This window comes from Heteronotia binoei, chromosome 11 (assembly GCF_032191835.1).
Source record: "Heteronotia binoei isolate CCM8104 ecotype False Entrance Well chromosome 11, APGP_CSIRO_Hbin_v1, whole genome shotgun sequence".
NCBI lineage: Eukaryota > Metazoa > Chordata > Lepidosauria > Squamata > Gekkonidae > Heteronotia > Heteronotia binoei.
In genome coordinates this window covers 12,916,689-12,937,812 of record NC_083233.1, presented here as the reverse complement: position 1 = coordinate 12,937,812, position 21,124 = coordinate 12,916,689, and the positions used below count along the sequence as shown (strand labels likewise).

Genomic DNA, 21,124 nt, shown 5'->3' with positions numbered 1-21,124 from the left:
CCTTGTTGCCTGCCTGCAAGTTTGCAATTGTCCTTTTTTAGGGATTGTTATTTGTGGTTGCCCTCCCCCTCCTCGATGTGCCTTTGGGAATCATGTTCATGAAGGGCCATCTAATGTGTTTCCTTTAATTCCTTTGTCTAGGCTTGCCATGGATGCATTTCAGGATCCAAATGTGACTGCAGTGGAGTGAAAGGAGAAAAGGTGAGCATCAGAGTGTTGTGGTGGTGTATTACATAAAAGCACATGCAGTATGTTTGAGCGCTTCAAAATTTCTTGGTTTCCCCTGGATCCTTTTTAAAAAATCAGCACGACACTGGCTACCTTTCTTTTGTCCAGAGAGTGGTGTTGGGAGATCTTCACTGCAGATTTACAGTGTGGTTTTGGAGAGTTTGAGTCACTCTCTCATGCTATATGACCCCCACTTGCAGTCACTAATAAAGCTATTCCTGGACATTGAGTTGTTCCATTTTTCCCTTCTCTCTCCTTCCAGAGTGAATGTATCTCCTTTTTTTAAATTTAATTTTATTAGAAGAACTAGACTAAATACAATAACTACAAGAAGTCAATAAATGAACAATCAGTTGGGTAATATTATATAGGCATCAAAGAGGCAACATACTAAATTATATAGCATTAAGAAAAAAAACAGTCTTAACGTACATTTCAAAAGACTACATGTTTCGATAATGAAACCATATGGTCTACAGACATGAATATTCAAATAAGAAGTATAGTTTTGACAGTATTGGACAACGATGGAATAGGTTCTTGATTAGAAAGGTAATTTAGAAAAGGGAACCATAACTCCTCAAAATTAGTGGTAAACATCCCAGTTTCTGACTCATGAATGTTTGAAGCTATTTTACCCATTACACAAAGATCACTCAATTTTTTAAGCCATTCAGAAGCTGTAGGTATATGATCAGACTTCCAAGAGCATGCTAAAAGGACATTATGGTTCCTTGCCCTGACATAACTCTGCTAGTCTGCTGTAGCAAAATTTAAGTCATTTTCCCGATATGAGCTTTTCAATAGTGTACCGCTGTCGTATCTGAAGAAGTGAACTCTGTCTCTTGCGGCCACTGGCTGCCCGGCCCGCTGGTCTCCTTGAGAACCACGACTTCGCCTTTCTGTCTTCAAGGGGCCAGTAGACTTTAGTCTCCTTTTTTGTTCCAGCGAACACCTAAACAGAAAGTGAGAACAGTGATGGGCTGGGGGAGGGGATTAAAAGACTAAAAAACCCCCAAAACCTTGCTTGCCTTTTGTATATTAGCCATATACTGCCCATCCAGGCAGTGTTCCCAGCTAAACCGACTTAGCAACAGTGGAATCAACTCCCTAGGGAGGTGGTGAGCTCCCCTTCACCGGCAGTCTTTCAGCAGTGACTGAACAAATACTTGTCAGGGATGCTCTAGGCTGATATAGAGCACCAAAGGGATAGCAATAATACCCCCAAGTTTCCTAACTCCAGAGAAGCTAAAATATGTGGTTTCCCCAGCACCTTACCTCTCCATTTTGGAGGTACCTAGTCAACGGAGGGCAAGATGGCGAGCCCTCCCGTCTGCAGTTGTAGATGGGAGATTAAAAAAAAAAACTCCCGTGAAGGAGAGAACCTGTCCATGTGGCACTGATGAGGTAGAATCTATAGAACATGTACTGTTTTGCTGTCATTTCTATCAGGAAGTTCGATCTAATGTAATTTCCCCTCTGCCTAATAATTTCTTAGGTTGTTCTGATGCAGATATTTTAAGGAAGCTTTTGATGGGTGCAAATCCACAGATCACTATTAACTGTGCTAAATTCTTCTCAGCAGCTTGTAGAATTCGGTGTGAAATTTTAGGTATTGATTCTAATTTTTAGAGCTATGTAATAGGTTTTTAAGTTCTTATGCATGGATTTTAAATGTTAAATCTTAGAGATATTCCTGTTATATTTAGATCAATTTTATTCTTAAATGTTTTATTGAATAGTTTTTGCTATTGACTTGTACTGGTCGTTGGCCGAATAAATTGATTGATCGATCCTGCATTGAGTAGGGGGTCAGACTAGATAGCCTGTATGGCCCCTTCCAGCTCTGCAATTCTATGATTCTGTTCTATAATCTATGATTTTTAATGGTAGAAACCAGGGCTTTTTTTATAGCAGGAACTCCTTTGCATATTTGTTCACACCCCCTGATGTAGCCAATACTCCCAAGAGCTTTTCATACAGGGTCTACTGTAAGCTTCAGGAGGATTGGCTACATCACGGGTGTGTGGCCTAATATTAGGGTTGCCAATCCCCAGGTGGGGGCAGGGGATCCCCCAGTTTGGAGGCCCTCCCCCCTGCTTCAGGGTCATCAGAAAGCGGGGGGAGAGGAGGGAAATGTCTGCTGGGAACTGTATTATTCCCTATGGAGACTTATTCCCATAGGAAATAATGGAAAATTGATCTGTGGGTATCTGGGGCTCCGTGGGGGCTGTTTTTTGAGGCAGAGGCATCGGATTTTCAGCATAGCATCCAGTGCCTCTTCCCAACTCCAACCCCCAAAGTTTCAAAAGAATTGGACCAGGGGATCCAATTCTAGGAGCCCCCAAAGAAGGTGCTCCTCTCCTTCATTATTTCCTGTGACAGGAAGGCATTATAAAAGGTGTGCGGTCCCTTTAAATGTGATGGCCAGAACTCCCTTCGGAATTCAATGATGTTTGTCACACCCTTGCTCCTGGCTCCACCCCCAAGTCCCCAGATATTTCTTCAACTGGACTTGGCAACCCTACCTAATATGCAAAGGAGTTCCTGCTACAAAAACAAAAAAGCCCTGGTAGAAACTATCCCATTCCTTCCAGCCGTTCTGTGGAGCACATTGCTATATTGGCGATTTGACTGGTTCCAGGTGATGCTGGATTTAGCTTTTGAGGGTCCATTTGGTAGCTTGATGTTTCTGGGCATTCTAGTTGGCATTGGCTGCCAGGACTGCCTTTTGCAAGCTGCACTGTCTTCCGAGCGACTCCCCCTCCATTGTACCTGGGTATAACAAATGGGGCAGCAGAAGAAACAAGGAGGGGAGCAAAAACCTAACTCAAAAAAGTTGAATAAAAAATCAGAAGGGTTAATTGGATATAAATTTAGAGGCCCAATATTAATTTCAATAAGTATAAAACAAATGGGGCAGCACCAATTTCTACAAAAAAAGAGAGGCCAACATTCAAAATTGTTTTGAAATGAACCTGTTTATTGCAGTAGTCCAGAATATGTCTGTTACACCTGATGGAGTCTAAGTAGATTATAGGCTTTCATTGAGGCCTGGGCTTTCTTTGTAGCAGGAACTCCTTTGCATATCAGGCCACACACCCCTGATGTAGCCAATCCTCCTGGAGCTTGCAGTAGGAAAGGAAAAGGAAAGGTCCCCTGTGCAAGCATTAGTCGTTTCTGACTCTGGAGTGACGTTGCTTTCACAGCAGACTTTTTACAAGGTGGTTTGCCTTCCCCAGTCATCTACACTTACAGTAGACCCTGTACTAAAAGCCATGTAAGCTCCAGGAGGATTGGCTACATCAAGGGCGTGTGGCTTAATATGCAAAGGAGCTCCTGCTACGAAAAGAGCCTTGGCTATGGTAATTCCATGTCTCCTGTCTGAAACATTTTCTCCATATATGCCTTGCTAACTTCCAGATTAGATCACTGTAATGTATCCTACCTTGAACGCTCTCCCAGAACTTCAGTGGAGCCTGTTTATCTCTATTTAGGCAAGGGTTTTTTTTTGTAGCAGGAACTCCTTTGCCTATTAAGCTACACACACACACACACACCCCAATTCTCCTGGAGCTACAGTAGGCCCTGTACTAAGAGCCCTGTAAACTCTTGGAGGATTGGCTACATCAGAGGTGTGTGGCCTAATATGCAAAGGAGTTGTGCTACAAAAAAAGCCTTGATCTAGGTGACCATGTTTGGTCTGAAGACAACTGTCTGAACTTTTGGTTTCACATGACCCCTCCACCTCTTATGTATTTATATGTATGTATGTGTGTATATATTTCACAATCTTTCTTCCTTACAGCATTCAAAGGCAGCTTACTGTATGGATGAAATACATAACATAAATTAAAAAGCCATAAAAGCCATAATTTAAAATTTTAAAATAATGTAAAATCACAATTCAGGACTGCTCATACACTTCAGAAAATGCAGTCCAAAATAAAACTGTCTTCAACTGCATCCTAAAGATCCAGAGGGAGTGGGGCAGGCACCCTTCTCTGGGGCGGTTGTTCCATAATTGTGGGGCTACCCCTGAAAAGGGTATGCCTCACATACCCTGCAAAGAGCTTCTTTGATTGATGGGGGCGTCAGGACGACCTCTCCTTGATGCTTGTAGTTAAAGACTTCCTTGTTTGTGACAAGATGTTCAGATTGAATAAAATGACAAATTGCAGTCAGTGTCTTTCTCAGAAGTTGCAAGTTGGAATCCTGATTTGTGTATAAAAGGCAAACCTCCGTTTGTTGTGATGTCAAAATCAGAGGAAATGGCAGTTTGTTCCAAACCAGGAAATCTCCAATCTTATTAACCAGGCAAAGGACAGGAGAGATTGTGTGAGTCTGAAGACCACAGTGGCTTATTCTCTGATACACTTATGCCAATAAGTAGCTTCCATCCTTCCGAGGTTGGTAAAATGAGTACCCAGCTTGCTGAGGGGAAAGTGTAGATGACTGGGGAAGGCAATGGCAAACCACCCTGTAAAAAATGCCAAGAAAACATAGTGATGCGACGTCACCCCATGGATCAGTAACGATTCGGTGCTAGCACAGGGGACTACCTTTACCTTTTCTTAAGGAGGGTTTTTTTTCCTTTTGAGGAAAATCAGCTGTCTCAGAATGCAGCACCCAGTTATGCAGTTTTTGGTTACTGAGTGTGCCTTCTCAAAGATCTGATTACAAGTTTAATATTGGTGCAGTTTTTTGGATGCTGACTGGTTTGATAGTAATTGTCTGGAACCAAGGTATATCAGAGACCTGTGCTTCCTGATGAGCTATGCTGCTGAATCTGATCAACAAATGGAGCCTGGCTTTCAGTTCTGTTGTTTTGGGAAGCCTCAACCAGTGGTCATAGGAACAGTTCTAGGCCTGTTGTAATCACTCACTGCGCAAAGAAGGACCAATTCCTGAAAGGTTGCCTCAGACTCTCCCCCCCCCCAAAAAAAACCCCTTAGAATCATAGAGTTGGAAGAACCTCCAGGGTCATCTAGTCCAACCCCCTGCACAATGCAGGAAAACCACAAATACCTACCCCAACTACTTGCCAGTTAGTTGCAGAAAAAAAGGTTCTGTGATTAATGCTTATATGTTATATCACAGACATCATAGACTTAATAGTCACAAAAATAGGCATAAGCATCACTTCCTCCCCCCAATATAGTAAACTCTTCCACGGTTGTAAATTTTTGTTTATGTATTTCATTTGTATCTCACCTTTCTTACATCATTCTCCTCTCCTCCATTTTATCCTCGCAACAGCCCTATGAGGTAGGTCTTTGCCCGCAGAGTAGTGGGTGACTACCAGGCTTAGGGCTTTTTCAGTCGCTGTGCCCAAGATGCTGTGCCCCTGGTACCTGCCAAGTCTGGCTTTTCATTCTCCTGGGCCACAATAAATTCCTTAGTCTAAGGCAGCAGAAGACTGTTTGTTACGAAGAGGTTAATACTGCTTTGACTCTCTGTTCAGTGATAAATTGATGTATATGTGCAATATAAATAATATAAGTCTGTGTGTGTGCGTGTGGTGTGTCTATTCAATGTGTGTCTGACTTCTGGACATGGATATTAAAACTAATTTCATTTTAAGTCACTGAAAAAAGAGTGGCCTTAACTGCAGACTGAAGTCAAACCCTTCCCAAGCCTGTCCACGGGAAGGGCAGGATACAAATCTAAATAAATAAATATAGCAGTTAAGCACTAAACATTTGAACCAACAAGCTAGACTTTGCCTGGTGTGTGCAAGGTAGCCAGTAAAGCTTCAGAGAAGCCTATCCAGCCAAGGAGTTCCACCTGGGTACCTTCTTCTATGGTTACGCCTCTTCTCCACTTACCACGAGCCTTATCTTTTAAAAGTCACGGTCACTCAATCATTGCCTTGGATAACCGGTAGGATCGTGTGGGAGAGGATGGCAGGGCCCCTGGATCGACAGATTCCTGTAAGATTTGGCACTGTTTTGCACAGGGCTTTTTTTTTGGTAGAAACTCCAGTGGGAACTTATTTGCATATTAGGTCACACCCCCTGACGCCAAGCCAGCCAGAACCGCATTCCTGCTCGAAAAATGCTCTCCGTCTGTAGCATTGCTTGCTGTTGCTGCGGTAAAATCAGAAGGAAGCGTGTAATAAGCCCAGCTGCAGCACCTTCTCATGGGAGACTACCGTTACGAGCTGACACCTTTATGAATAGTTTCCTTCTTCTCTTGTTACAGCTTGTCCTTGTTTGGACTTCGTATTTCTGTGGTAAATGAAATTGTTTGCATGGTATTTTGACGCTGTGGCTTCAAGAAAAATGTAGCTGAACTGATTTTAGGCTCCAGCAAAGCAAACCCCACCTGATAGAAAGATGTAATAATAATAATAATAATAAATTTTATTTGTATCTCGCCCTCCCCGCCTAGGCGGCTCAGGGCGGCTAACAACGTTTTATGCATACAATAGTAAGTAAAACTTTGAGTTTAACAATAAAACTTAAAACATTATAAAAACCAGTTAATATATTTAAAAAATCATAATTTAAGTTTAATCTGGCAGCAAATGATGGCATTCTGACGCTGATTCTGCCAGTTAAAACAGGACCGTGCTGGCGGGTCCTTAATTCACAACGATTCAGCAGTCGGTATATGCTCATTTGAAGCCAGTCGTAAGTCCTGGGTGAGTATAGCTGCCCACAGTGCTCGTGTTCGAAAGAGTATTAGTGCATGTGGGAATGCAGCCAAGATGGTTTTGTGCGTACGCACAAAAATAATGCCCAGTCATCCCTTTTCATTCGTACATGGGTAGAAAACCGAGAGACTTGCCTGCAGTGTTCCCTCTAAGCTGTGGAGTCTTGTGAGCAGGAATTCTACTTTGTGAGCTACTGGCATTAAAGTTGTGAGCGACTGCATAAACTAGTTTGCTCTGGGGCCATTTTTCATGAGCTAAGACAAAAATGTGTGAGCCAGAGGCTAAAAAACTGTGAGCTAACTCATACTAACTCAGTGTAGAGGGAACACTGCTTGCCTGTAGTTGAGCTAAATGTATGTGAAATGGCTGTAGTTCCAGGACACTTCTCTTGCTATTCCAGTGAAAAGCCTTAGAGCAACTTAAAACTTGCAGGAAAGACCTGTAAGGTTAAATCTTTTATTTCCTTTCAAGTCCGACCAAATCTGGCCTTCTCCAATCCTGTTTGTTGCAATCCCCTTGTGGCCAATTCTGTGTGGGCCTGCATTACTTAGACCTAATTCTCATAAACAGAGGATAATTTTTTTCATCGTCAGCAGCAAATAACTTGTGTCTGGACAGCATCAATTCAAGCTACAGTCCAGGGACTTGCATCCGGAAATGTTCCTACCAGTGCCCCTTCTAAACTATGGAGTCTTGTGAGCAAAGATTCTACTTTGTGAGCTACTGGCATTAAAGTGGTGAGTGAGTGATCTGGCTGCTGAATACATTAGTTTGCTCTGGGGCCATCCTTCCTGAACTAAGAAAAAGAGGCACCATGGTTGTAGTGGTAGAGGCAGTTCCGGGTATGAGGATCCCAGCTCTCTTGCATCTGCAGAGTATGTTTTCTTAATTATTACTTACTTGCTTCTCTCCTCTCTGCCAGTCATATTTTTATCCTACCCTTTTTCCTAGGGAGATCCTGGCAGTTTGCATGGTTTCCCCTTCTCTATTTTGTCCTTCCAACAACCCTGTGAGATTGGTTGGGCGGAGAGAAAGCGACTGGCTTGAAGGTCACCCCAGGAGCTACGTGGGGATTTGAACCTGGAACTTCAGGATCATAATCTAACCCAGTGATAACTTGTTCAGTGTCTCGGGAGCCACTGCTGGCCCTTTGACGTGCCACCTGTAGCTTTTTTGGGACTGTTCCCCCAGTGTGGCACCTGCCACACGTCCTAAGAAAGTGAGCAAGAATGTGGCGCCGTAGGGCTTGTGGCTAGCAGGTGGCTCTCACCTTGAGACGCCTGCCCCCGCAGGGACTGGAGGACAGGTGATCTTTGAAGTGCAGGAAGCAGGGCAGGGATGGAAGTGAAGAGCCCATCCTTTCCATCAACCCCCCCACTCCACCCTTCTCCACAGGATCTTCACTTTCATCCCAGCACCCAGCTGGCTGCAGAGAAAAGAGAATGAAGCCACCCAGGGAAACAGCAATCTGGCCACAGTGGTGGGTGGTCGTGGTTTTACTTCCCTTTTTGCACAGCCAGCTTGCTTTCCTCCAGGAACTTTGATGATCTCACACTCTTGCTGGAGCTGCTGTGCCCCATGCTGAGGAGGCAGCGAGAACTCCAAAAGGGAAACCTTTCTCCTTCCCCTGATACACAAGGACTGTCCAGGGTCCATTGATGTTGAGGGGGGAGATGGGTAAGGTTGCAATGTGAGAATTCCCATTATTACAACTGATCTTCAAATGATCGAGATAATTAAGAGAGCCAGTTTGGTGTAGTGGTTAAGTGTGCAGATTCTTACCTGGGAAAACCGGGTTTGATTCCCCACTTCTCCACTTGCAGCTGCTGGAATGGCTTTGGGTCAGCCATAGCTCTCGCAGACTTCTCCTTGAAAAGGCAGCTTCTGGGAGAGCTCTCTCAGCCTCACCTACCTCAAAGAGTGTCTGTTGTGGGGGAAGAAGATAAAGGAGATTGTAGGGCACTCTGAGACTGATTCAGAGAGAAGTGCAGGGTATAAATCTACGGTCTTCTTCTTCTTAACCCCCCCAGGAGAAAATGGCCGCTTTGGAGGGTGGACCCTGCAGCATTATACCCTGCTGAGAGCTCTGGCTGACCCAAGACCATTCCAGCAGCTGCAAATGGAGGAGTGGGGAATCAAACCCAGTTCTCCCAGATAAGAGTCCAGGCACTTAACGACTACACCAAACTGGCTCTTTTTACCAAAATGTTGTTGGAACATTTTAGGTTTAGTCTGACTGTGCTCTCTGGGAACGGGCTGGAAATAAATATGTATCCTACTCTGCAGTATTCCAAACAGACTATAGCTTCTGGTTCATTAACTAGCGAATTAGCATTTTCCTCTTAAGTATTTAGTGTTACCCTGACTTGGCTGGCCCGGGCTGACCTGATCTTGTCCGATCACGGAAACTAAGCACAGTTGGCCCTGGTCAGTATTTGGATGGGAGACCTCCAAGGAATATCAGGGTTGTGGCGCAGAGGCAGGCAATGGCAAACTGCCTCTGAACATCTCTTGCCTTGAGAACCCTACGGAGTCGCCATAAATTGGTTACAACTTGAGAGTACTTTCCACCACCATTCAGTGTTTGCAAATAAAGGCCACAGTAGCTGGTAGTAGTGAAGCCCCATCCCACACTACCTGCCATAGCCTGTCTATATCAACATACCCGTGTTCAGTATCTATGGCTGAAAGAAGCATTTCAGGATCTTTGAAACTTAGTTGACTGATCATCTGAAGGCCACAAACAACTTGTCCAGTAAGTTATGGCAGTGAGGTGTGATAGGATTGCCAGGTCTGGGTTGGGAAATACATGGAGATTTGGGGGGGTAGAGCCTGAGGAGGGTGGGTTTGGGGGAATGGAGGGGCCTCAGCAGAGTACAATGCCATAGAGTTCACCCTTCAAAGCAGCCATTTTCTCCAGAGGAACTGACCTCTATTGTTGGGGGATCAGTTTTAATAGCAAGAGATCTTCAGACCCCAACTGAAGATAAGCAACTCTAGGTGTAGTCCTCCATACAGTTACAGCATATGTGTCTCTGGGAGTTTTTTTAAAAAATAGAAGTACTCCATAACTGTCTTCACCCACAAGTTTTAAACTTGGAAAATGCCATGGGTCAGCCAGGGCTCAATGATAGTGAGGACTCCTCAGGAGAAGTGAGGCCCCATGTAGCCAGCCTTGAGTTAACAGAAGCTGACCAGCAGGAAAATGAGCTGCAAGCATGCCAGAATTCACAGCCAACAGCTGGTGCAGAGCTATCAACACCCTCCAGCCCTGATTCAGCAGGTGAACCTCAGTTGGCCATTCCCATCCCAGCCCACACCCTTAGAGAGCCATAGATGGAGCCTGAGAATGGAGCTACAGACAAGACGGCAAACTGCACACCTCCTGGCCCAATGCCAGCTGCTTGCTGATAACAAAGATGAGTAACTGCAGGATTGCATCTGAGCAGCTGGCTGCAACCATGACCCTTAGGCTATAAAAACCAGCCAAGAGATCACCGCCTGGAGAGGCTGCTACATTTGCAGTGGAGGATCCCACCCAAGTTCCCTTCCCTTTGTTATCCCAGGGACGCAACAAGTACAATAGATGCTAAGCCACCAACTTTGCCTTGGCTGACTTCTGGACCCTTGACCTTGGACTGAATGTCTCTGTCTTGCCTGATTTCTGGGCCTCTCTTTGGACAGAATTACTTTGCCTTCCTGACTTCTGCACCCCTGACCCTGAACTGATTGACCACAGCATGCAGGCACCTGATATGGTGCCTGCAAGCCAGTACAGAAGCTGAAATAGAGACCTGAACTCTGAATCCACTTTTAACAGTGGTGAAACGTGGTTATTTGACTGTACTTGTGACTACTGTGTGGTGCCGAATTCAATCTCAAAACCTGAAAAGATTGTCCCAAGACTGAATTTCCCAACTACTTTGAACAATATCCAATATCATCATCATCATCTTCTTCTTCTTCTTCTTCTTCTTCTTCTTCTTCTTCTTCTTCTTCTTCTTCTTCTTCTTCTTCTTCTTCTTCTTCTTCTTCTTCTTCTTCTTCTTCTTCTTCTTCTTCTCCTTCTCCTTCTCCTCCTCCTCCTCCTCCTCCTCCTCCTCCTCCTCCTCCTCCTCCTCCTCCTCCTCCTCCCTGCTCGATTTAACCCACAGTAGTTACTGTTTCAGTACCACCCCATTCTCATGCACGTGAGATTTTTTTCAACAGGATATTTAAGGCTGTCTGGCTTTAGAAGTTATCCTGGGTGCCCCACCTTTCTATCCAGGTGGTTCAAGTGTGTGAGATCATACCTTGCCAATCATTCATTGCATATGTACGTGTGTTAAGCCTAAGAATTAGTTTTTTGGCAGTGATGAAAGGCTAAATGAGGTTGGACTTTTTAAAAAAAATCCAAGTGAAATAATTCAATTGTGTGTGGGTATGTCTAACAGTATGTTACGAACACTTTATTCTGGCTGAGCACACCGCATCGAGTTTGAAACAGATTACATCTTTTGTGTGCGAAGGCAGCAATTATGAGTAATGATACAGCGGGCATGCTACCTGTATTTTTGAGGTTAGTAATCTAAACAACTTCACGATTACTCTTTTGTGTTGCAAAAGGGGACAGCAAATCATTTCCTTTTATATAGATAGATAGTAAAAGTTTTGCACTCACATGTAGAAGGGTTCATTGTTCCAAAACACAGAGGATGGAGGAAGAACCTTATAAGGCCACTGTCTCTCCATCGTTGTGGCCCTGCACCAGTTGCCTTCACACTTGGAAACTGTTGGAGACCACCAGTGTGTGCTTGTGGAGTCTTCAGAAATGTCCAGGGAGTAGTCGTACGGCCCTCTTCCTTCCTGCATGAATAAGTTGAGATTTAAGGAAGGAGGGGCTGTGGCTTGGTGGAAGAGCCTGTGCAGTGCTTTGCATGCTGAAGGTCCCGAATTCAGTCCAGTCGTAAAGGTCCCAGGTTCAATCCATTTATCTCCAGCTTAAATGTCAGTATGTGATGTGAAAGACCCCAGAGAGCCGCTGCCAGTCTGAATAGACCAGGGGTCCCCAACCTTTTTGAGCCTGCATGCACATTTGGAGTTCTGACACGCATGTGGTGGGCTGCTGCAGAAAGTGCAACCAGCCACAAAATGGTTGCCACAGCTTACCCCCTGTCACACAGTGAAGATTCTTGAGCCTGGGGCAAATTCACACAGCCAGTTAAATCTCCTGTAGACCGTCAGAAGCCTCGCTGGGCAAAAGCCCCACCTGGTCCTGCCCATTTTCTAAAAAAAAAAACCCCCACCACTTAGAATCATAGAGTTGGAAGGAACTTCCAGGGTCATCTAGTCCAACCCCCCGCACATGCAGGAAACTTACAAAGACCTCCCCCTAAATTCATAGGATCCGCATTGGTGTCAGATGGCCATCCAGCCTCTGTTTAAAAAATTTCTAAGGAAGGAGAGCCCACCACCTCCCGAGGAAGCCTGTTCCACTGAGGAACCGCTCTAACAGTCAGGAAGTTCTTCCTAATGTTGAGCCAGAAACTCTTTTGATTTAATTTCAACCCTTTGGTTCTCGTCCTACCTTCTGGAGCCACACTTGGCAGGGCCCTGCTCTGGATAGCCCAGGCAAGCCTGATCTCTTCAGATCTCGGAAGCTTAGCAGAGTCGACTCTGGCAAGTTCTTGGGTAGGAGACCTCCAAGGAATACCAAGCAATTGGGAGGTAGGAGCCGGCTTTATTCAGTCACCTCCCTGAATGTACCCCAATAGGGGTTGGTCACCAGAGGTCACTATGACTTCCAGGCACACACTCACACACACACATATATGCATATATAAAAATACAAATAAATACAAATGCTTGGCGGGCACCAGGAGAGTTTTCCGTGGGTGCCATGGCACTCCCAGGCACCACACGGGGGAATCCAGAGAATAGAAAATTCTGACCTTGATGGGACAGATGTGTTTTATTCTTTGCTGATGTGAAGAGTACTTTGCAACTTTCAGCCCATGCAGTGGGGCAAGGACAGTTTCCTCCACAACTCAGCCAGAAGTGTGGAGCTGTGGGTTGCTTTAAAGCACGCTTCGCCAAGCCGCTGAATCTTGCAAATGACAATTCTCGATGCTGCTGTAATTGCCTTGCGATGGACTTCTCGAAGTCTCCATGCCTTACCTGCTCCCTCTGCTCAGCAGCAGCAGGAGGGGAAAAAAATGAATGACAACATCCAAGCTGTTTAGTAATCTAAAGCATTTTAATAAGCCCTCCTCTCTCCCACTGACATTGGCTCCCCGAGCAGGAAACACAATAAATAATTACAACATAATAAATTAGTCAGCACAGGCTAGAGCAATCCACATAATGTGAATTAAATAGCCAGAAATGAATTGCAGCCAGACCACTGAGAGCGCACGTAACAGCTGCTAATAGGTTCCGCCTATTTACTGAATCAAGGACAACTAAGGCCTCATTCCTTTGTTGGTTCCTCAATTGGGTGCTGTAGAGACACACGTGCTTGTGGCTCACGGATCTGTGTGGAGGGGAATGGAAGAAAGTTGGTTAGCGGCGTGTCCTAAAGTGGAATTGCAGAGCGGCAGCTTTCAGACATCGTACTGGAAAGCGTTCTGGCGTTTACTAGGTTCTTCAGTGATGGAATTGGCAATGGTGCAAAAACTTTCCTCAGAGAGAATTTGCTTTGTACCAGGGGTGATCAAACTGTGGCTCGGGAGCCACGTGTGGCTCTTCCACACTTGCTTTGCGGCTCTCAAAGCCCCCCCCCCCACCCTAGTGGCCAACTTCTCTCTTTAAATCGTGCCTGGGGCAAATTCACACAGCCAGTTAAATCTCTAGTAGACTGTCAGAAGCCTTGCTGGGCAAAAGCCTCACCTGGTTCTACCCACTGTCTTAAAACAAAACAAAACACACACTTAGAATCATAGAGTTGGACATGAGAGTCCTGTAGGCATTTCTCTCTTTAAATCACTTCTCCAAGCCAAGCTAGCTGGTGGCTTGGAGAATGCATTTAAAGTTGGAGTTGCTTTCTTTCCACCTCTCCCTCCTTCCTCCCATCTATATGCCTGCCTGCCTGCCTGCCTTCCTGTCATGTCATGTCCTGTCCTCTGGCTCTCTAGAGAGCCAGTTTGGTGTAGTGGTTAAGTGTGCGGACTCTTATCTGGGAGAACCGGGTTTGATTCCCCACTCCTCCACTTGCACCTGCTGGCATGGCCTTGGGTCAGCCATAGCTCTGGCAGAGGTTGTCCTTGAAAGGGCAGCTGCTGTGAGAGCCCTCTCCAGCCCCACCCACCTCACAGGGTGTCTGTTGTGGGGGAGGAAGGTAAAGGAGATTGTGAGCCGCTCTGAGACTCTTCGGAGTGGAGGGCGGGATATAAATCCAATATCTTCATCTTCTAACATCTGACGTTCACATCTGATGTTTGTTCTGTGTGGCTCTTGTGTGAAGCAAGTTTGTACTGCTCTGTACTCTCAATATGTTCTTGATTGCTGGGAATAGGAATCTGTTGTCTCCGTGTGATTGTTTATGTTTGCATACAGCCAAGCCAAAGTTAAACATAGGCAGCTTTAAGATAGATTCATGGAGGATAGGTCTATCAGTAGCTACTAGCTATGGTGACCAGAGGGAACCTCCACGTTCAGAGGCAGTAAACCCAGAGCCAGGAGGCAGGGGGAGTCCTTGGCCTCTGTAGTTGGCCTTCTAGAGGAACTGGGTGGCCACTGTGTGTGACAGGATGCTGGACTAGATGGACCTTCACTGGTCTGATCCAGCAGGGCTGCCCTGATGTTTTGGGGTAAGACCTGTTGACTGTTCCAAACAACCAGCTCTTCATATGTCATGCTTCGGGGTCGGGGGTGGGGAGGAATCACTGAATTCGGCTGAAGTCCTGAGGTTCTGAATGTGAGCAGTTAAGCTTCAGCTGAAGGTACTGTAGAAAAGTGATGTGGTGCTCTCAGACGACTAGAGAGGCAGTGGCGGTGCACTCGCGACGAGAACTTCTTACAGAACGTTTATGAGGTCTTATGAGATGGCAGTCAAGGCCGCGAAGAACGATTACTTCGCGGCCAGGATTGCGTCTGCAAATTCGCGCCCGGCACAATTATTTAAAATAATTGGACATTTAATTACACTGCCCCGAGGCAGACCAAATGTTAGGGAATTAGAAATAGGCTGTGAGGCTTTTGTGAATTTTTTTGCAGACAAAATCACGTCGCTCCGCCAGGACCTGCCCATCACATTAGATACAGTACATGAACTGGATGCTCCGTGCCTGTCTTCGGGTTTAGTCCTGGATCACTTTGACCCACTCAGCCTGGAGGAAGTCGACGGAATTCTCTCCTCTGCACGCCCAACAACTTGTGATTTGGACCCGTGCCCCTCCTGGCTAATTAAATCCTGCCCGAGGGAGCTTAGATGTCCTTTACGGGACATCATAAATAGATCCCTCTTGGAGGGGCATTTTCCAACATCCTTAAAAGAGGCTATGGTCCGTCCCCTCCTGAAAAAAAGTACAGCAGATCTGGCCGAATTGGCAAATTACCAACCGGTTTCCAACTTACCGTTTTTAGGTAAAATTATAGAGACGGCAGTGGCGTTGCAGCTGCAGGGTTTTCTGGAGGACGCTTCCGTCCTAGACCCTTGCCAGTCCGGCTTTCGTCCAGGTCATGGGACGGAGACAGTGCTGGTCGCCTTGGCAGATGACCTCTAGCAGCATCTGGATCGAGGTGGTATGGCGGTACTGATGTTGTTAGATCTGTCAGCTGCGTTCGACACGGTCGACCATCGGCTACTGACCCGCTGCCTCGCCGATGTTGGGGTTAGGGGGTTGGCTTTACAGTGGCTCTCCTCCTTCCTCAAGGATCGGGGACAAAGGGTGGCAATCGGGGGTGAGCTGTCTCAGAGGCGCACACTACACTGTGGGGTGTCTCAGGGAGCAGTTCTCTCAACGATGCTATTCAATATCTATATGCGCCCCTTGCCCAGATTGCCCGGAGGTATGGGCTTGGGTGTCACCAATATGCGGATGACACCCAGCTCTATCTGCTAATGGACGGCTGGCCTGACTGCATCCCAGAGAATTTGGACCTGGCACTGCAGGCCATGGCAACTTGGTTGAGGCTGAGTGGGCTGAAACTGAATCCAGTGAAGACAGAGGTCCTTTGACTGGGTCGGGGCGCTCTGGGGAGGGAAATACCTCTCCCGGGTTTTGACGCTTTCAGCGGTGTGCCGGGTCAGGAGCCTGGGAGTTCTACTGGAGCCTTCATTATCAATGGAGGCCCAGATAACAGCCACTGCTAAGTCAGCCTTTTTCCATTTGAGGCGGGCAAAGCAGTTGGCCCCCTTCCTAGAGCGTCAGGACCTAGCAACAGTGATGCATGCAACGGTCACCTCGAGACTAGATTACTGTAATGCCCTCTACATGGGGCTGCCTCTGTGCCGAACCCGGAAGCTGCAGCTGGTGCAGAACGCGGCTGCTAGACTGCTATTGGAGCTCCCAAAGTGGGAGCACATACAGCTGGGGCTGCGTGGACTGCCGTGGCTGCCAGTTACATACCGGATTCGTTACAAAGTGCTGCTTATCACCTTTAAAGCCCTATATGGCCAAGGACCTGTCTACCTGAGGGACCATCTTTCCCCATACGAACCCCAGAGAGCACTGAGGTCAGCCGAAAGAAGTAAAACTACAGAGTACCCGCACTCGGGCCGAAAGAAGTAAAATTACAGAGTATTTTATTTATTTATTTTATTCGATTTATATCCCGCCCTACTCCACCAAGGCGGGCTCAGGGCGGCTCACAACACAAAAAGCTAACAAATCAGTTTAAAATACATTAATAATACATTAATAATTATAATTATACAATAAAATACATAAAATACTTATAAAATACATAAAAAACACGTAAAACTCACTTCAGTATGTACTATGCTACCTTCCATAAATCACTTCTTCAATATTCCAGTATTGAATAATCTGATGTTCGAGATTTGAATGTTCAGGCATTCCAATAACAATTAATTATATGCCAACCGGAAGAGGGCTGTTTTGCAGGCCCTGCGGAACTGTTCAAGGTTCCGCAGGGCCCTCACCTCCTCCGAGAGCTGATTCCACCAACAGGGAGCTGCAATCGAGAAGGCCCTGTCTCTGGTCACTTTCAGACGGGCCTCCTTTGGCCCAGGGATCGTAAGAAGGTTTTGAGACCCCGATCTCAGCACTCTCTGGGGAACGTGTGGGGAGAGACGGTCCCTAAGGTAGGCAGGTCCCAGGCCATAAAGGGCTTTAAAGGTCATAACCGGCACCTTGTACCGAACTCTGTATGTTATCGGCAGCCAGTGCAGTCCCCGAAGCCCCGGCTGAATGTGCTCCCGTCTAGGGAGCCCTAACAACAGCCGGGCAGTGGCATTCTGCACTTCCGGGCATTCTGCAACTTCCGGGTTCGACACAGGGGCAGCCCCATGTAGAGGGCATTGCAGTAGTCCAGCCTCGAGGTGACCGTTGCGTGGATCACTGTTGCCAGGTCCTCGTCCTCCAGGAAAGGAGCCAACTGCCTTGCCCACCTAAGATGAAAAAATGCGGACTTGGTAGTGGCTGCTATCTGAGCCTCCATCGTTAAAGTAGGCTCCAACAGCACCCCCAGGCTCCTAACCCTGTACCCACACTCGGGCTTTCTCTGTAATGGCTCCACACCTATGGAACCAGCTTCCGGAAGAAATGCGGGCCCTGCGGGATTTTGAACAATTCCGCAGGGCCTGCAAGACCATCCTTTTTAGGATGGCCTATACTGATCAAAGAGAGAGAGACTGCTAAGAGAAAAAAAATTTACCATCTGTTGTAATAGCACCAGGATGTCGATTTTATTAATTTTAGAATTTTAATTAAATTGTTAAATTAGTTATTGTTTCGAATATGATTGTATAATTTAATGTATTGATCTAATCTTGTTAGCCGCCCTGAGCCTGCTTCGGCGGGGAGGGCGGGATACAAATAAAATGATGATGATGATGATGATGATGATGATGATGATGATGATGATGATGATGATGATGATGATGATGATGGTGATGCTTTATGCCTGACCTAAGAGTGAGGAGTCCACATTTAATATCCAATGTTTAGCCCATCCAACATGATGGATTTGCCACCCAACAATAATGACAATTACAGATAAAAAGGACTATATTTACAGATGTGGGTTGGAAATTTTCCACACACAAAATATAGCGTCAGAATTTTTTCCTGGCAAAAAATTTCTGTTTGGGAACATTTTCTGCAGAAAATCCTCCCCTCCCCATCACTGATTCTGATGAACAATTACATATTTAGATTGGGGCCGAGAATGCACAGGGCAGAGTAAACCAGTGTGCTGGCTGTTTCATTTCACGCCACGGGCAGGCGCTTCCAGGATGTTATACTAGAGAAAAGAAGTCTTGTGTAGAAGAGTTCATGACATCTGGTTTTCTATGAGCTGGGATCTTGGGAACTTTGGAACGAGCACTGCAACATGAGAGTCCTGTAGTTTAAAGTGGTTCCGCCTATTTACTGAATCAAGGACAACGAAGGCCTCATTCCTTTGTTGGTTCCAGAAAGCGCCGTACCCTCATTTGGCTTTTACAAAACACTGATGAGAAGAACCTTTTTTAAAGAACCAGAGAGCAGCCGTTCCTGGAAGCTCTGATAGTGATACTAGATTACTGGTGAGACAATCCCTTCACGTGCCTGAAGAGTCATGACAGAGCTGCTGTTCCTATTCATGTAGAACATGTACTCCTTTGGGGCATGGGCTTTCATCCCTCACTTGTTCCAGGTGCTCTACATACGACATTAAAGAGAAGAGAACAGAAGTACACATGTATGCATTGCTTCGTTACAATCTTTTTTTAAAAAAGAATACACACACGCCACACGTACGTCTTTGGTTCCTTAATCCCTGTGCAAATGTGTTGGGTGATGGAAAGAACATCTGCCTGCTGAACTGGAGTTCTACGTGACGTTGGGTAGTTCCACTCGGCCTGGGTGAACTCAGAGAACTTTCTCATGATTCACCCGGTTCTTTTTCCTCTACTGATAAATCTTTCAAGGCAGGTTTAATGCATGTTAGGAGGGTTTTATGCTTGTGTGATGTAATGCACAATGTAAACCTCCCCCCCGGTGAAAGACATTAGTGCTGTTCTTACAGGCTCCTAACGGATATGGCATTTTAAGAGGGACAATAGGTGGGATAGAGGAAGCAGGACACAGCAGAATAAGAAGCATTTTGCTGTCTTCCTTTTTTGTCAATGTAAGTTGAGGCTGCGATCATACGCACTAAATAATCCACTTTCAGTCCACTTCCCAACTGGATACTACAGTGTGAACTGACAAAACACAGTTGGGAAGTGGATTGAAAGTGCATTATTTAGTGCGTGTGATCGCAGCCTGAGAAACATATCCAGGAAGTGGGTTGCTTTCTCTACAGCTTGCATTTGTGCCAACTAAAGCAGGACAAATGTGGTTTACTGAACGTAAAGAAATCTACACCTCAATAGATTTCTTTACTGAACGTAAAGAAATCTATTGATCCTTGCCTGCAAGTCTGGGGATAAAGTCCCAGCAGGTAGAAGTTTCAGGCCTGCTCTTGTCTCCCCCTTGGTTTTGCCTTGTGTAATTTTTTTCAAAATGTCCATAATGAGATAAAGATGAATTCTTTTAATCTCCCCCTTTTGCAGTAATGCTGAAACCAGAGTTGGATCCTGCAGATCTGTTTGACTGAGGTGTCCCTGGCTCATTCCTCTGGGAAACAGAGGCTTGCCTTGGCACGAGAGTCTTTTTGACAAAAGGTTAGCAGAATGATTCCGCAGGATCCAACCCAAAGTTGCTTGCATGGTCATGGGTGCTTTGATCATGCAGTTTGACACCAGCTATTTCTCCTGTGTGGTACATCGAACTACTACAGCAATGCATTTCAAGTTAGGTTGCCCTTGACTAGGGTACAGGAGACGTTTCTAGGGCAGTATGCATCACCACTTCTATCAGATATAAGCGCAAGAGTGCTCGTCACTCAAATGTTAGTTTCCGTTTAGCTTCCAGTCTTTTTGCTGGGCTGACAGAAGTTGGTAGCTTGCTATAACTTGCATAGAAGCCCCATAGAGCTTTCTGTGATAACATGCCTTTAGCTGTACTTTAATTTTCCCATTCTGCCCAACCCAACAGATACACATTTTCTCCTCTACCTAATATAAAACATGAAAAGGAGACTGCTTCCTATACCCTCAGACTGTATTGATTGGAAACCAAGTTGCATTACTTCCTGGAATTTTTCATATCTTTATTCTAACGAGTTCTTGGGATGCAAATCTTCCTCTATTGTTTATTATTTATTTATTACCTTTAATTTATACCCTGCCCTCTCCGCAAGCGGACTCAGGGTCAAGTTAATACTAAATCTAAATGCTCAGGATCAAGTTAATACTAAATCTGGTTTCTTCAATTGGCTGCTCTCATGATCTTTTATCAACATCTTTATCTGCATAATATGGCTTGCATTTCATGTTTAAGAGCCCCGTAGCGCAGAGTGGTGAAGCTACAGTACTGCAGTTGGAGCCCTTTGCTCACTACCTGAGTTCGATCCCAGCGGAAGCTGGTTCAGGTAGCTAGCCAGCTCCAGGTTGACTCAGCCTTCCATTCTTCTGAGGTTGGTAAAATGAGTACCCAGCTTGCTGGGGGGAAAGTGTAGATGACTGGGGAAGGCAATGGCAAACCACCCCATAAAAAGTCTGCCGTGAAAACGTTGTGAAAGCAACGTCACCCCAGAGTCAAAAACGACTGGTGCTTGCACAGGGGTCTACCTTTACCTATTTCATGTTAGGACTATATTTGCAAACTGTGAGTTACAATCATTGGAAAGACAACAGATCTCTTATATCTGATTGAAATTAACGTCTCCACTTTGAACTGAAGTTCTGTCAAGGGACGGCATTTCCTTTCCTGTCTTCTCTCTTTAAGGCATTCAAAATCTGATAAATGGCCTGCATATTTCTGTGAATGCAAAACCGCAAGTCCAATTTGTACTCTGTTTCTCAAGATTTTTCCCAAGGAGAAACTTGGAGCATGCCTTGGACTCATGTCCCCTTTCTCTTCCCTGCTGCTTTAGCGATTTTGTTTTCCATGCTGGGGAGAAGTGAGCTCTCAGGCTGCGAGTTTCCTTCTGTTAATGAAGTCCTCTTTGCCTAAACCGTTACGCTGAGAAAAAAGAATTTCCCCCAAG

The 21,124-nt window shown here is 45.6% G+C and overlaps 1 protein-coding gene across 1 annotated transcript in view; it reads left to right on the top strand.

Annotated features, from left to right (window-relative positions):
- Positions 1-21,124, top strand: part of COL4A5 (collagen type IV alpha 5 chain) — a 232,606-nt gene that overhangs the window by 77,574 nt on the left and 133,908 nt on the right. Inside the window, exon 2 of the mRNA XM_060250114.1 lies at positions 142-201. Coding sequence (XP_060106097.1) covers positions 142-201 — 60 coding nt within the window. The remainder of the gene's footprint in view (positions 1-141; positions 202-21,124) is intronic.